The sequence below is a fragment of the Solea solea genome, chromosome 9 (assembly GCF_958295425.1).
Source record: "Solea solea chromosome 9, fSolSol10.1, whole genome shotgun sequence".
Lineage (NCBI taxonomy): Eukaryota > Metazoa > Chordata > Actinopteri > Pleuronectiformes > Soleidae > Solea > Solea solea.
The window spans coordinates 15592559-15608380 of record NC_081142.1 but is presented as its reverse complement, the minus strand read 5'-3'; the positions used below and the strand labels follow the sequence as shown (position 1 = coordinate 15608380).

Genomic DNA, 15822 nt, shown 5'->3' with positions numbered 1-15822 from the left:
TCTTGTCAGCACATATTAAGGTATTATGTGTTTGTAACTCAGTTTTCCATCTTGGCATAGTGTTGTCTGTAAAGTACAGTGTGATTGTATACGTACGTGAAGGCTTCAGAAAACTCAACAGACTTTCTGCCTCTCCCTGAACTCCCTCATCCTTTTATAATTTTTCTGTATTTTATTGTACAAAATACATAAAATCCACTCAAACTTGATGTTTGTCCTATTTCAAGACAAGAGGTTATTTCTGAGCATATTGGAAAGTTGCTCTACATCTCGGTGACTTCCAGAAGAAGAAGAAGAAAAAAAGATCTGTGTGAAACAGGGCAACGACAATCAACTTGTAGATGGAGTGTGCCTGTTTATTTTAGTTTCACGATTGTGCAGCATTTCCAGCTTGAATGTGACCCTGATGAGTGTTTTTAAACTTTGGATGTGTTAATTGATTACAGTGGGTGGTGAAAATTTGGATTTGGGAGAATACGTTGCTATAAAAGGACAAGGAAAGGAAAAAAAAAAAAAATAGCATCACAACTTTACCATAGTGAGCAGACAAAAATTGTGTTAATTATTACTTTACATTTATTAAATATTGGAAAATGTACAGTATGTGTTTGACAGCCTGTTAATTGGTGGTGTGAACGCAGATGAGAGCAGCGTCTCCACAATCCATACCCAATTGTTCATTTTCAACACAGTTACCAAATTAAAGACTACAATCTAATTCTATTTTTGATTGCTCTCTTTCTTATCTTAATGTCACTCATACATGTTGGAAACAATTCATATCTTACTGTGTTTTCATCCTCTTATGAAAATATAGTTAAGTTAATGCCGGTGTGTGGTATTGCTCCATCATCTGTTGCAAATCTAGTCCACGGTGATCACTGAAAGGAACTTTAAAAAAATCTTGCAAATCAAATTGCAGTATCTGCCTAACATAGATAGATGCAACACTTTCTGTGTAAATAGGAACAATGTGCTATTATACTGAATTTATGTGAAAAGTTATTACAGACAATTTGTCAGCATTCTTTCATTAATGCCTGATTTCTAGGCAACAGGAACACGCTAATTTGACTGTTTAAGGGTCACTAAGTCGATAAGCCTCTCCGTCATCTCGCTTGTCAAGTCACAGAAGCTACCTTTTGGGGAGGTAACCCGACTGACACTGAGCAAAAACTGTCTATCACTTCACCAATTTGTAAAAGGGTTCATTTTTCATAGTCACTGAAAAGTTGTTGTTCCCTGTTGGCAGAGTCTGTCACAGCTTCCGGTGGGAAGTCAGGATGACAGCAGCATCCCAGTGGGCAATCTCTCTCTTCTGGACATCATCCCCTCTATTAATCAAACATTTACACATTTATACTGTGTTTCATATAAAAACACACACACACACACACACACGGACAGCAAGCAACAAGGATTTCCCTCTCTTGCTTTCTTTTGGACACCCCCCCCCTTCCCCCTCCGCTCCAGTGATTACTACTGAGACTGGCACAGCAGGTGGTTGACAGTGATGAGTTGTGTGTGGAGATGCCTATTACTGTGTGTGTCAGCAATGATGCACTTCCATTAGTAACAAAGGCTGATATCTGTAAGAGTTCAGATTTTATTCTATGTTGATGAGACAAATGGATACAGGGAGGGAGAAATAAACACACACGAACGGTGCAATCCTTTAAAAACGCACTCCCCGACGCAACATTTACGGTGTCTGATAAGATGTATGTGGCATCCAAGATGCATAAAGAGCACGAGAATTAGAAATTACTTGACTCAACTCAAGCTATTCAATTGGGAAGAAAATGACACAAGACTGCAGATATTTTCAGGCCTAACAAAAATGTTCAGATTTCATTATTCCCATGATTCACATTTAGCACTAAGGGAATCTGACACTGCACCCTTACAGCTTTAAAAATCATTGGCAAAAACTAAGAAATACTCACTACTCACTGTAAATGTCTGCTTCAGTGTCTAGGATAAGACAGTAAGGGAAACTACTACTAATTGATTTAAACTCTGTAATATCACAGAGGAGGCAGTCTGTGTGTGTTTATACTGTTGTGTGTTAGGTTTGGATAGTGCTTCCCCCAAAAATATTCATTTCTCAGTAAGTAAGAGAGAAGAGGGACAGAAATAGACTCAGCCAGCTTTAGACTCCAGGAGGCAAAGGGTTAAACAAGACCCCATCGTATTTTCATGCATCTTCTGCTTTTGACAGATGAAAAATGTCAACTGTCCTGTTTGTATTTGGGAGTTTTTGCACTATTCATCTGCTTCATTAGTGCCTGCTGCTCCTAGCCCCTGACAGCTGCCGGCCCCCTGCTCTCACCACACACACACACACACACACACACATATATATAAATATATATATATATATATATATACACACACACACACACTCTTTTTTTTTTTTTCAGACCGTGTCATCGCAGGGTTAGATGATTGACTCTCTCTCTGACCTCTGCATCCCTGGTGTGTGGATGTGAGACTGTGCGTGTGTGTATGCTTCATTGATATTCGAAAGGCATACAATGCACACGCATGCCTGCTGTCTGCTGAGGGGTGTGAGCTGCTGGTGGCAAAACACACGCACATCCTCACTTACAGACAAATGTGTGCGCACCCAGACAAACGCACATACACTCCCTTTGTTTCTCCTCCTCAGCTGGCCAGGTTGTGCCCTCCTCGGCCCAGGCATGTTAAGCCAGCATCTTTGCCCATGTACAAGGTCTGGATGGGGTCTTTTCGAGTTTAATTAACACTGATCCAGCTCACTCTATCCCGTTTCTCTCCCTGTACACCAATTAAAAAAGAGCTGCTAGAGGTTCCCATCTCCCTCGCTCTACCCTCCTTAATCCCTGGAGCCCGTACAGCCTGGGACCAAAGGGCTTCACACAAGTTCTCACTCACTCAATTATAAACACACATACAATTACAGGCATATGCCACATCAAAATAAACACCTAAATGCTAACACACGCTTGGCTTGCAGGACAAGTGTATGGTTCATCCCTTTGTTTCTATACTTCTCTCCCTCCCTCTCTCTCTCTCACACACACACACACACACACATACTCTCTCTCTCTCCCTGGGTAAAATTGAGGAAAGCATGACTTTTTGATGTTCTCACTGGCCCTTCATGTGGCTTTATGATGATATATTAATCAAGTCAATAATTTACGAAGTAGGGACAGTCATTAAATATATACCTACACCCAGTGGAGTCATCACTTCGCTACTTTAACAGCCCAAAAAAGAATAAAGAAAGAACACAAGAGGAAGATGAACAGAGACACGAGTTAAAAGTATAGACTGTATATAAAAAAGGAGTTCTCCAGTTTGCTAGTTGAAGCTAACCACAGAGTAATAATAGATCCACAGCCACAAGGGGGTGACTCTGCTGGAAGTCTATGGGAAAAAGCGTCTACATCTCACTTGATGTACAACATCAGTTAAGATTTTCCTGAGGAGCCGATGGTCTCAATTGCCAGTTTCAGCTCTTCTTCGAAAGAACAAGATGTCAATTTTGTAAATTATGTTCCCATTGAAACAAAAATAGACAATAAAGCAAGAGTGGACACCAGTGTGATTGACAGGTGGCATGATCCAAAAGCAGCCTGATTCCAAGTGGAATCTGCAGACTTTGAGTTGCAAAACCTCAACTGGTCATAAGATTAAGATTCTTACGGGTGATGATGAAATTGATTTAAGGAGTCACAAAGTTTAACTTTTGGGGAAGATTAAAAATGGTAAAAATGATAAAAAAAAATGTCTGTGCAATAATGTCCAATGTATCTGGATTGTGAAAAAACAAAGAAAATGATTATGGTTTAAATGATTAAAACTGGCAGTTGTGCCAGGTGTTGCCAGTTTAGTTGAAATGAAGCAAGGCAAACAGCTAGACTGGCTCTGTTAACAACATCACCATGGCATCTACATCAATCTTTTATTCTTACAACTTCTTATAACTCGAAAAATAAGTGCACTTCCCAAAATATGAAACTATACTGTACTTTTAAACAGACTTGTAACTGTCAGAGAGCACTAGCCAAAGGCACAGCCTGCTTCAGAGAACCCAACGGTCTTGGGCCTCATAAAACCAACAGCAAATCAAGTGGGGGGGGGGGGGGGGGGGGGGGGGGCAGGAATGAGGCAGGAAGCACGGGACATGGGCACAGTAAGAGGTATGGATGACTAAGCTACATACAGGAAGGAGACACAGTCCCATAAAAGTTTCAAGAGATTCTCCTATATCAAGCTTTATAGAACCACAACAAATGCATACAAACAAACAGGAGAGTGAGTGTGAGTGTGCATCTGTGTTTACAAACAGAAGACAACCAAGTGTGAGATCCGCTAAATGTGACGCCAATCCTGTTGACTGGCATGTGCCTAAACTCCAGTATTTTCCAGGTCACTGTAGGAGACGACCCCGATGTGTGCAGCCTGTTCACCTTGGTGAAAGCATTTAGGTGAGGAAGCACAGGGCAGGGGTCAGGTGATGTAATAAGGTTAGACACGAGGAGATAGGGATCAAACAGAATGTGAGATGAAGACAGACGCAGATACAATGACCAAGTATTGACAGATGGACCCTTCGGACCCTAACCCAACCCTCGGGCACAAGAATAAAAAATGCAGGCTCTCTCAAATGGAGCCGTTTCACACATAAGGAGTCAAACTCCCATGGATTGGTTGCGTGTGCACACACAAAAAAACAAAAAACCTCAGCCCCTACTGTATGTCCAGAGTGAAATCAATGAGCACCAAAGGGATCAAGGATGAATTTCTATGTGAATTTCTTATGCCTGAAGGTTAAGTGAGGAAAAGGGAGGCATACAGTGGGGAACCTAGCAGAGAGGAGGAGAACAGAGCAAAGAGGAATGGAGGAGAGAGTTTGGGAGAGAAAGAGGTAAGTTTCCTGACACCAAACATACAGCAGAGCCCTCTTACCAAGAAGTTGGAAAGCAAGGGTCTGTTCTTCAAAGAGAATATGCATGAAGCAGTGAGCACTCCTCTGGTAACAATAAGGCTGTAAAATCTTTATCTCCACAGGCTGCTTGCATGGCTCACCTTGACCTGATGGTTTGAGTTCTGTCTCTGTTCTTGTACCTACAGTAAGTTCTCTCTGAATGAACACCCCCCATCTTTCTCTTCGCTCCAGCAATCTATAACCCTGCTCTTGCTATTTTGTTATTTTTCTCTTCCACTTCTCCCCCTCTGCTCACTCTCTGTTGAACCTTCCATCTCCTATTTTCTTTTCATTCTCTCTTAAAATGCCCTCTCCCCTCTCCAGCCTACAAGATTGCTCCTATATTAGATTGATAAACTTTTCTTTATAAATTTCTTCATTCACTGTTTTGACGTCCACAGGGAGCAAAAGGTCTCTCTCAACCTTTTCATCGCTCTCTAGCTCTCTCATTTGCTCTCCTCATTTCTCGTCATGATCTAGATTTTTCGGCGACTCTCACCCCCAGCACTTCTAAGAGTGAAAAAAGTATAAAAGATCAACTGGCAACCAGCACTGAAACTCTAAAACGATCAATGTTTTAGCTGCACACGCAGTGTTATTGTAACGATCAATGTTTTGGCTTTCCAAAACATCATTTTTAAATAATGTCAGACGAAATGATGTACAGCCTAGTGTTTGATGTCCTTTAAGACATAGCATGCAATTTCTGCTGTTAGGGGTCTCACAATCAAAACGACAACTAAAGACCTATTTCCATGACACTGGGAAGCAGCATGGGATCGTGGGAATTGTTGTCTTGTCATGTTTGTTTGGGCATTTGTTCTTGATGGTGAAAGCTATGGTTTGCCCTGGAGGTTACAGACAGAGACGGGTAAAGCCCATGGCGTCTTCAGAAGACTACAAAAATGTAGTTACAATGAACACAAACACAGGATTCTATGGAAAAGTCTATGGTTATTAGATATCTTTATGCCAAAATGTTGCATAATTTATAATTAATCAAACAATCCACGCCTGTTACAGTCAATACTAAAGTGACATTGTCTATATGGAAAAGACCTTACTTAAACAGAAATGCACAATGCCTGTGTTGCACAGTTGTGATACCAACATAAATAAATCAGTTTTTATTAGCAGAATACAGTACGTAGCAACACATTCACCACACATAAAAACTATAAAAGCAGACTGTGACCTACAGCAACCAGTGCTCAACCACAGCAGCGCACTACCAAAGTGCATTGTGGGGATCGAATTAGCATGAAGGACTGTGGGTCTCTGAGCAACCATGACCTGCAAGCTAAGCTCAAACTTCTTCCTCACGTTATCAGCACCTCTATGCCTGAGGCGCTGAAATGCAGCCCAAGTGATCAGCAGCTCAGGGGAGAGAGGAGGGGGGAGGAAAAAAGTGGGTGTTTCCTTGGCCGACAGTGTGCCTCTGAATTTGTGCTTGTCTTTTTGTATTCAGCGCATGTGACGGCAGGCAAGGCGAAAAATCTGATTGACGGCTATCATTCATGTCCATCATTATTCTGCTCCTCACTGCTCCCCCTTTGTTCCCTGAGCTGTGTTCTCCTCCCAGGCTTGTCTCTGCTCAGTGTGGTCCCCAGCCCTGTGGTGTTTTACTCCCGACTAATCAAACTAGTCAGTGTCACTGGGTCGCCTCATCTAAAACACATGGTCATGTCAGTTCCCTTCACTCAACAGCTTTTCAACATTTAGCAGGTTCCTTAGCTAAAGAACTTTAATTCAAAGAGTCTTGAGGCTTCAGGTCAGCCAAGAAAACAAATGAAGGAAGGAACATGAGGAAGAAGGGGTAAAGAAATATACTGCACTTATGATAGTTTATATTTGGAATTATTACACTGTAAAAAAGTAAAGTGGGCCTCATTAACGTTTACATTGCAGGTGATGTTCATGGTGTTGAAAAAGCATAAATATCTGTATGCATTTTCTTACAGGACTATTATATGTGAGGCTTGTTTGAGGTTTGTTTGTTTGTTTGTTTGTGTGACTCAGCCACTGTGTTCTCGCATCACTCCTGCAGTCGACTGCAGGGTGACAGTATGTGCACGCATTCCCATAGTTTACCTCATAGAGCAGGCATCCTAGCGACCAGATGTCAGATTTGAAGTTGTATCCGTTTTCATGTATCCTCTCTGGTGACATGTAGTAAGGAGTACCCACTGGAACACAGACAAAGGGGGAAGGAGAAGGGGGGACAGAAGGAGATAGACAGATGCAGAAGAGGAGAACAAGACAAAAAGAGAACGTGAATGTTAACATTTTGCATTGCAAACCCCTGCTTCCCCAGTTCATCAGCATCACTGACACAGCTCACACAGTACGGAGAAATGGGTGAGGAACAGAGGTGTCGTCTCAAACTGTGACACATTCAGAGGCTGCAATACACACCATTTTTTTTAGCAATAGCACAAAAAAGAAAACTCGAGGGAGACTTGAAAGTGGACTGCCTCTGTTAATTCTTAGTAAGATGATATTTTACAAGGTTGGATATCATCATGTACACCAATGCTGTGCATGCAATTGAATAAGTACCACAAACTTGCATACATATGTACAGCAGACATACTTGCACACACAAAATACACGTAAATCACTTTTGATTACTGGGTTCAGTAATGATCTGAAACAGTAGTCAGTGAATACGCCCAGGAAACAATGGTGGAGCCTTAAAGGTTGGCCAGTTTCTGGCTCTGGTTTTGAAACCCAAGAATCCCAAACTACCATGGCGACTGGCAGAGCTCCAAAGAATCAGATCTTCACCCAACTGGACACAAAGAGGAACCCCAGCTCAACAACACTGCAGGAAGCTTTGGAGATTTGCTACTTTCTTAGGCGAATATGACAGCTGCTTTTTTCATTTGCTTTCTGTTTATTGTGATTTCCCATGTAAAAGTCTATCGAGCACATCCAGCAGAGGTTTTATATTAATCACATATGGTTAAAGGATGGAAATTTTTACCAGTCCTGTAACTGGTGCTGTGCAGCTTTCAGACTCCAAGTCCTCTCAAGCAAACATGTGCATTAAAGGCTTTCTGAAATTGAAAAGAAGACAGCGACACACGACTCTGCTGAGCTGGTGTACAACCTCATTCAGTAACACTGATGCATATGACTATATGTAGCTTGTGTGGGTGTGTGTGTCAAAATAATCTCCAACTTCTAATTGTATTCCAACTGTAAATCCAAAGCCTAGCAGTTTCTATTAGAATTAGTAGTGTATAACAGACAAATCCACAGGGTTTCAGTCCAATTAGTAAGTATACCAGCTAATTCTGAGGGTGAAATAAGTTTGTACTACTAACCAACTAACATAATGCAGGATTTGCTCTCAGCTGTTGCAAAATATATGTTGCAAATCATGTCTTCAGACCAGGTGCAGTAGCCTATGATGTAGCACTTTGTTCAGATTTTATTATATTATATTTTTCCAAATATTAGAATTTCAGAATATTAGAAATGTGTTGTAGTTCTTTTGTGGCATTGACCAGCAGTTACATAATGCCACTGCAGGCGATGCAGACCTGCTTTTACAGAATTACAGAGAGACCATTTGCATTGAAATCCTACATTGTGTCGCTTTAAGTAACTGATCTGCAGTACAGATGTGTTTTCAACGCATACTAAATTGAACTGATGTGTTGTGTATACATATATACGGTGTATAAAGAAATCTTGGAGAACTTCTAAAAAGAAATGCTTAATAACCCAACCACAGTCTTGCATGCATTTATACCAAGTGACTATGACTAAGACTCATAGTTATATTTAGAGTTGCATATTTTAGAGCAGGTATGACTATTTTAGAGAACAACTGGTAGTCGCTGCATTTATGATACACACAAACAGCTCTTAAGTGGAAACGTCAACTAGCAGTAAAAACTGAGGGGAAAAAGACCCATCGTCTCTCTCGTTCTCTCTCCTGAGTATTCTGCACATTTACAGGTTGGAGGAAACTGAGCCAATGTAATTGCAATTAATGGAACTAATACAGAGGGGCTATTAGATTTGAAGTCTATGGGAAGTGAAATGAAAGCCAGCAGTTTTAATTTTGGTGCACATCTAATTGGCTTGAGAAAACCCACTTTTATCTTAAATGTGCGGTTTTAAATAATGAAGTGTTACCTGTCATTCCAAAAATACTCAGCATCTGCACAGCCAGAAGCAAAGAGAGAGCACGTACAAGAATAAACAGGGGACTGCTGGGGATTGCTGTTTTAATTGGTCATCAGGTTGCTACAGTGGTTTGTGTGTGTGTGTGTGTGTTTGTGTTCTATGGTCTCATGGTACAGTCTGAACAAGCTCCCATAACATTCATTATTAGCTGATTAAAAAGAATGAGCTGCTCTTATGTTAATAGTTGAATCTTTTTTTTCTTTTCTTTTTTTTTGGGCTCCAGCTTCGTCAGAATGCTAAATTAAGGGTGCATTACTTATTCATGCAAATAAATTGAAAGTCATGTTCGGATTGATTTCCATTATTGTTAATGTCTGTGACAACACTCTTTTCTCTGTGTAACATGGTAAGTGATGTGGTGAGGAGCCCACTCTTCCAAGCTCCTGCTGAAGGGAATGTAAAATTAACCAACTCCTGCCTTTTTAAATACATTTATTGATCAAATTGCAGAGACTTGCAGTCATTTCTTTTCAACCTAAAGGCTGTATTTTACCATTTAAAGACGGTTAAAGACTAGTTTTCTGTTTCTTTTTTAAACAGGGATGGGTTACTGCTGACATCTCGCCCCGGGAAGCTTAATCACTAAGTGAATTTCTTTTCAAACTAATTTTTTTAATGTAACTGTTTGAGTTACATGCTATACAGTCACTGACATAGCATCTACCAATAGTCTGCATGTGAGGTGTTTAATGTCTGTGAATCAGAGGTACAGACTACAGACAGGGTTACACACAATACAACCCCCGCGTGAACTGTAAGAGTTTCTGCACTTTGGTCGCATATTATACCGACCGCTACCTTCAAATTCCTTCGTTTACCGATTCATTGTGAGCCAGAACAAGTAAAACACCATTCTATCGTGTTTTAACAAAGCGCGAACTGGATCTCATAGTCTGGACATTTTCCCTTCCATTATTTCTCTCTGTTTTCTTTAGGTCCTGCTGAGTCCTCGTTCCCTTTTTAGCTGTTGGACTACTAGTCTTTGGTTCACAACTTGCCTTCTTGGCTTTAAAACGATAACTCTATAAATACAGGTTGAAATACTCATAATTATTTTCCAACATCAGCCTCTCCCAAGTCTGCTTCCATGTTTCTGCCTTTCCCCCGGTACTAATCGTTAACACCTTTCTCATTACAGGTGTTAATTGCAGGTATATTATAATACTTATTACTGCCAATTGGCTAGTCTCTTATTGCTCTAATGATTGCATTAGCTTTCCTGTTACAAATTTCCTATTGTTATTTTTTTTTTCTTTCCTTTTTAAATAGCTAATCAAATTTTTGCCATAACCATACATGGCAATTCTCAATACTGAAAAGCATGAAGTATGTAGTGGGTGTCTATTGCATGCTTTTATTTATTCCTGTCTTATGTTTCAAGTGGACGCACGTGTATGGCGTGTGTATGATGATGACTCCAATGAATGAATATCAGCTCTTTCATGTATGTGTCTGTGCGTGCATGCATTCCAGTCAACATGGATGTGTGTGTGTGTATCTCTACATTCATCCATATAGGAGACATTATGTGTGTCTCTCAGTGTGTGTGTGTGTGTGTGTGTGTGTGTGTGTACAGACTGAGTTGAAAGCCTATGAGCTGACAGGCTGTATGCCTGGACCTCCATCTCAGCTCCACCACCCTGCTCCACTGTTCAGCTGTGTGGCTCAGCTCATTACAGACACACGCTGGCACGCGATTGGGCATACAAGCACAAACACACACAAACACACACACACACAGACAGACAGACACACACACAGCTCTGCCTCACATCCTTTCTAGCCCTCTCTCTCACTCTTGCTTTCCTTTTTCTCTTCCACTTTTTCTGTCATGTTGTCATATTCTCTCCTCTTACTCTGCTCCAAACTTTTTTCTTTCTCTCCGCTCTCTTTTTTTCTCCTCTTTTTCCAGTGTCTTTCTGTCATATATTCCTCTCTTGAACCCAGCAGACTGCATCTCTCTTTTTCTGGTTTCTTTGTCACCCATTCGTTTCCCTATGCTCCTTTCTTTTTCTGACATATTGCTCTCTCTTTTTACTCTTTCACACTGTGTGCGCTGTCCTCCATTCTCCAACTCCAGTTTTTTTTTATTATTATTTCACACTTTCTCCTTCACCTTTCTCTTTGACTGGAAACCAGAGGGAGGGACAGATGGAAGAGGGGAGGACGAGTACGATAGATAAATAGCAGAAGGATGGATGACAAGGAAAGAAAGAGACAGTAGCTCTAATGTTTGAAGCACACTGTAAGAAATGTCAAGGGGAAAGCCAGTGTTGCCCTATGAATCCCTTGTTGAGAGGTCAAGTTAACTGGGGGACAGCAACTGTTCTGCTGAACAAGATCATTGAGGAAAACATTCCAGCAATGTGGCAAAAAAGAAATCTTACTTTTTTGGGTTTTTTTACAACTTAAATGCATCATTAAAGACAACTTCTCACTTATTTCATACTTGTATCAACATGACAGATTTCTTTTCCGTTATCGGTTCACATTCAAAAGCATCTACGTGAACCGCATGTGACAGGAATTCAGTCTGAACATGACGGAGTATTACACTGTGATCTGCGGAGACTAACAAAGCACTTTTGACTGCTTTTCATTAATGATATGGGGTTCCAGGTGACCTCCCTGCTTGTGGCACTGCCTATATCCTCCGTCAGCCTAAAGAGGGTGCTGTGGACTCAACGTTTAATGAGCAATCACGGGCGCTTTCATTCTGCTCTGCTGTAACTGCAGGCTGCTCGGTTGATAGGGCTTTCTGCTGAGTTTATCATGTGATTCACACTTAAAAGCCTGGGCTGCTGCTGTAAAGGGGCTGAGAATAGCACGCTGTTTGCAGTAATAACAGCTTGACATAGGGAATGACAGCATGTATATTTGTTAAAGATGTTCACTTTTCTACATTTTCCAAGTTTTTTTTTCTAAATAAGTTTAACTGAGGCAAAAACTACAGAAAGTTTAAAATGTTATTGAACCAATAACTGTTACACCAGAGAATTTGCTCTTTTAAAACAGTGGTTAAGACAAATTTAAACTGGGTTTAACTTGCTGGATGTGCTTGAACTGGCTTGAATCACCAAATCTTACCGAAACACAGCCAAACACCACTTCAGCTTTGTTAACTGTAAGGCTGGTAGGACAGAAAGTTAAGCTTTTAACACTGCAACACTCTTGCAGTGAGGGATATGAGGGTGTACAGTTGTCTTAAACCTGGAGTGTTCTGTAAACGAGATGCGCTTAATGTTATCCCTGAGAAGACAAAGCTAAAAGAGGTAGAAATGTAAAGAATAAGATGCTTTAATCCAAAAGATTCACGGTATATTTTTATCGTCAACAACATGTAGTACTATTCCGTTCATACAGTTTTAAGTTAAGTACACCTATTTCTTTGTTATGTCATTGATTTTGTGTCAGGTCTGAGCAACAAATCTTACTTATTTGGGTGAAAAAATAGGTGTGTTATATGATTTCTTTTCCGACAAGTGACAAACACACCCATCAATGCCAACAATAGCCCTGACTGTAAAGTTGGCCGACTTGTTTTATGGCACACAGTCACAATCAGAGCTGTGTTTCAACTGCCTCTGCCCACTCTTCATCTGTGTCGGGGTTAAAAGTCAAGGCAACAGGAAGTGGCTAAGTGGCCTATGAAGGGGCTGGGCACAGCCGTGGCCAGGCAGCATACACATGACACATGGCTCTGGCCTCACCATGCCTAATGAAACACATCCAACACTGGGTGATTACTGGGGCCTGCTTTGTGTGCATATGTGTGTGTGTGTGTGTGTAGACTTTTGTGCAATACCTAGGGAGTGAGCTGCGGTTGTTTTGGAGCTGAAGAATCGTCCCAGTCCCAAGTCTCCTAATTTCACTACTCCGGTGGCTGTGATGAAAACATTGGCTGGCTTGATATCTGGAGAAGAGCGGAGAGGAGTCAGTAAAAGTGAAAAGCAAGGTTTTAATGAACTCTGCCTAACGTGAAGTACCTAATATAAATGCTGCAAATGAGACTCTCAGAGGCAGCATCACCTGTGGTAGGTGTATGACATTAAACAAAAACACTGCATGTCAATTCCACCCCCCGAAAGACCATTACCGAATAATCCAAAATATTAATTTAATTTAATGTGGACATTAGCAACCCATTTCTGTTGTTTTTTTTAACGTAATGTTAATGTGTCCCGCAACAGCCTTTGAAATTTACTGCTCCTGCATAAATGTAAGCAGCTTTTGAATAGGCGGTCTCTGTTAAGTGGTCATTAAAACCCAGAGCTCAGAGTTCATTAGTGTCCCTGAACCCTAATCAAACTCAGTCCAACGGAAGTACATCACCTGTAGCTGAGTGTGTGTGTATGTCAGACTATGTACATGAATCTGGGACTTGATTTGACTTAAGCCCTATTGAAAGCATGTGGGGCCATAAACACTGTGCTCTCTGGTCTATGTGTTGTTTAACAGCTACACTTAAGCTTTCTGTCATATTCAACGAGGTCCTTACACAAAAAAAGAAAGCCCATCGTGAAATACTGATTTAATGTGCTGTTTTCACTCTTTTTTTTTTTTTTCTGGACTTAGGACCCGAGTATCGTGCAAATCATTCTGTTTACTAGGCGTTCAACAAAGTGCAATAAAAATAGCAACAAAATATATACATCTTCTAAAAAGTACAATGCTTTATTAAGTTTGGCTTTAGAATAATGAATTTAGGGAATACATCTCTTTATCTTGGGTCAGAGAAATCAATGGACAACAATGTCATATATATGCATGAGTGAAAAGTATAAAATAAAATGTGGCCTCACAGAGTAGTGAGGTTGAATAATATTGTTTTTCTATGGTTTCTACTGATCTTTAGAAATCAGGTTACCCGATGCTGATATATAATATATTCTTCTGCCTCTTTTTTTCTTCTTCTATCTAACAACAAATGATACACAAATTGCTTACACAACACATGGCATGTCTCTCCAAACTGCATTTTTTCTCTACATTGTCCAGCACCGATATATTTTGAATAGTAAGAATGTATAAACTAAATATTAGATACATTAGTTGCATTAAACAGGTAGTCAAAAAACTAAACTTGGTAAAAAAATAACGCAACATTATCAAGTTTCTGACAACAAAAATGTGTAAACATACATAAATAAATAATCATCAGATGCTGAATAATAAAACAAGACGAAAAATTGGCCCAGTTCATCATCTGTCCCAATTATTGGTCTAACTCTAATGAGCAGCAGTGTCAGAATCACTGCACATGCAGGAAAACGATGCCAAACATTTTGTTTTGGGCTTAAGAGTTACCATCACTCCAAAATGGATGGAAAAAAAGTCCTATTTAAATTTGAGATTCATGGCAGAATTGTGTATTACATCACAGTGTATTTTAACAGTGACAGTGAATCATGGAGTCTATGGGGGGGTTTTGTGTACTTTGGAGAGGGACGATTACACTGCAGTACCTACACCCTGAGCAAAGAGAAGCACCACTTCATTCTTCAGACAATTGCTACACCCTTTGGTTTGCATCTCTGGTGTTAGAGATTCAAACTGCAGCAGGACAGTGACCACAAATACATAAACAAATATGAGACCTACAAGAAGACAAGAGAAGACCAAGGAGTTTTGGACTGACAAGTGTCCTGTGACATCACTGGGAGCTCTTTAGAGGATTGTCAAACATGTCTCTGATACTTAAACGTTTGGAGTCCATGCTCCAGCTTTAGTGCATGTTGTCATTAACAATAAAGCAGGATTAACTAAATACTTTGATAATCATGTACCTTTGAACAAAGAGTACAAAATATTTATGCTTCATGCAAGTATCTTGCCAATTAAACTTTTTGAACCAGCAGACCCCAGTTATATGAAATACAACACAAAATGTATTTTCGAGGGTTAATTTCTAACGGATTTGATAAACCCTCTAACTGAGATTATCTCACTTTGGTTTGGTCAACTAGAAACGGAAAAAAAAATGTTTTATTCTACTGGTTTTTCTTGGTACTATGACAGGACATTGACAGGAAATGAGATCTGAGAACTTGATTGTAACAGTCTCTTCGTCTAATTTATCATCCAATACGACTCTAAAATGTCTATGAATGATTTAATGCTTTAAATCATTCATAGAGGCTCAAATTATGAGCATTATCTAACCTATATTTAAGATTCTATACATTCACTGACAATAAATAAGCCAGTTTCATCTCTGTATTGATGTGAGGGAGCATGGTTATCTTCAGTGTGTGTGCTTAATACCTCTGTGCATGACTCTCCGAGAGTGCATATGTTCGAGGGCACTGCAGAGTTGGACAAAGTACTTCCACACTGTTCTCTCCGGGATAAGCCTCCGTTGCTTCTTAAAGTGCTGTGAAGTAAATGCAAGTGCACACACACACACACACACACACACACACACAGAGGGAGAGGGAGAAAATAAAGCAAAGTAACTTTAACATACCTGAGAGAAAAAAAAACACATAAAATACTTTAATAGGAATGGAAAAAGGTCATTTGAGGCACAGAAAACAATTTAAAGATCGTAGCAAAGGCTTAATGTCTGAGTGTTTTTATGCCGCATCCATCCCAGGCCTCAGTACCCAGTCCTGTGACTCCACTCTTAATGCAACCCAGACCAC

The 15822-nt window shown here is 40.2% G+C and overlaps 1 protein-coding gene across 1 annotated transcript in view; it reads right to left on the bottom strand.

The window, feature by feature from the left end:
• nek7 (NIMA-related kinase 7) overlaps positions 1–15822 on the bottom strand; it is a 58829-nt gene that overhangs the window by 6915 nt on the left and 36092 nt on the right. The window contains exons 6-8 of the mRNA XM_058637501.1: positions 15443–15551; positions 12984–13091; positions 7070–7164 (exon numbers count right to left, since the gene is read on the bottom strand). Of these exons, the coding sequence (XP_058493484.1) occupies positions 7070–7164; positions 12984–13091; positions 15443–15551 (312 nt within the window). The remainder of the gene's footprint in view (positions 1–7069; positions 7165–12983; positions 13092–15442; positions 15552–15822) is intronic.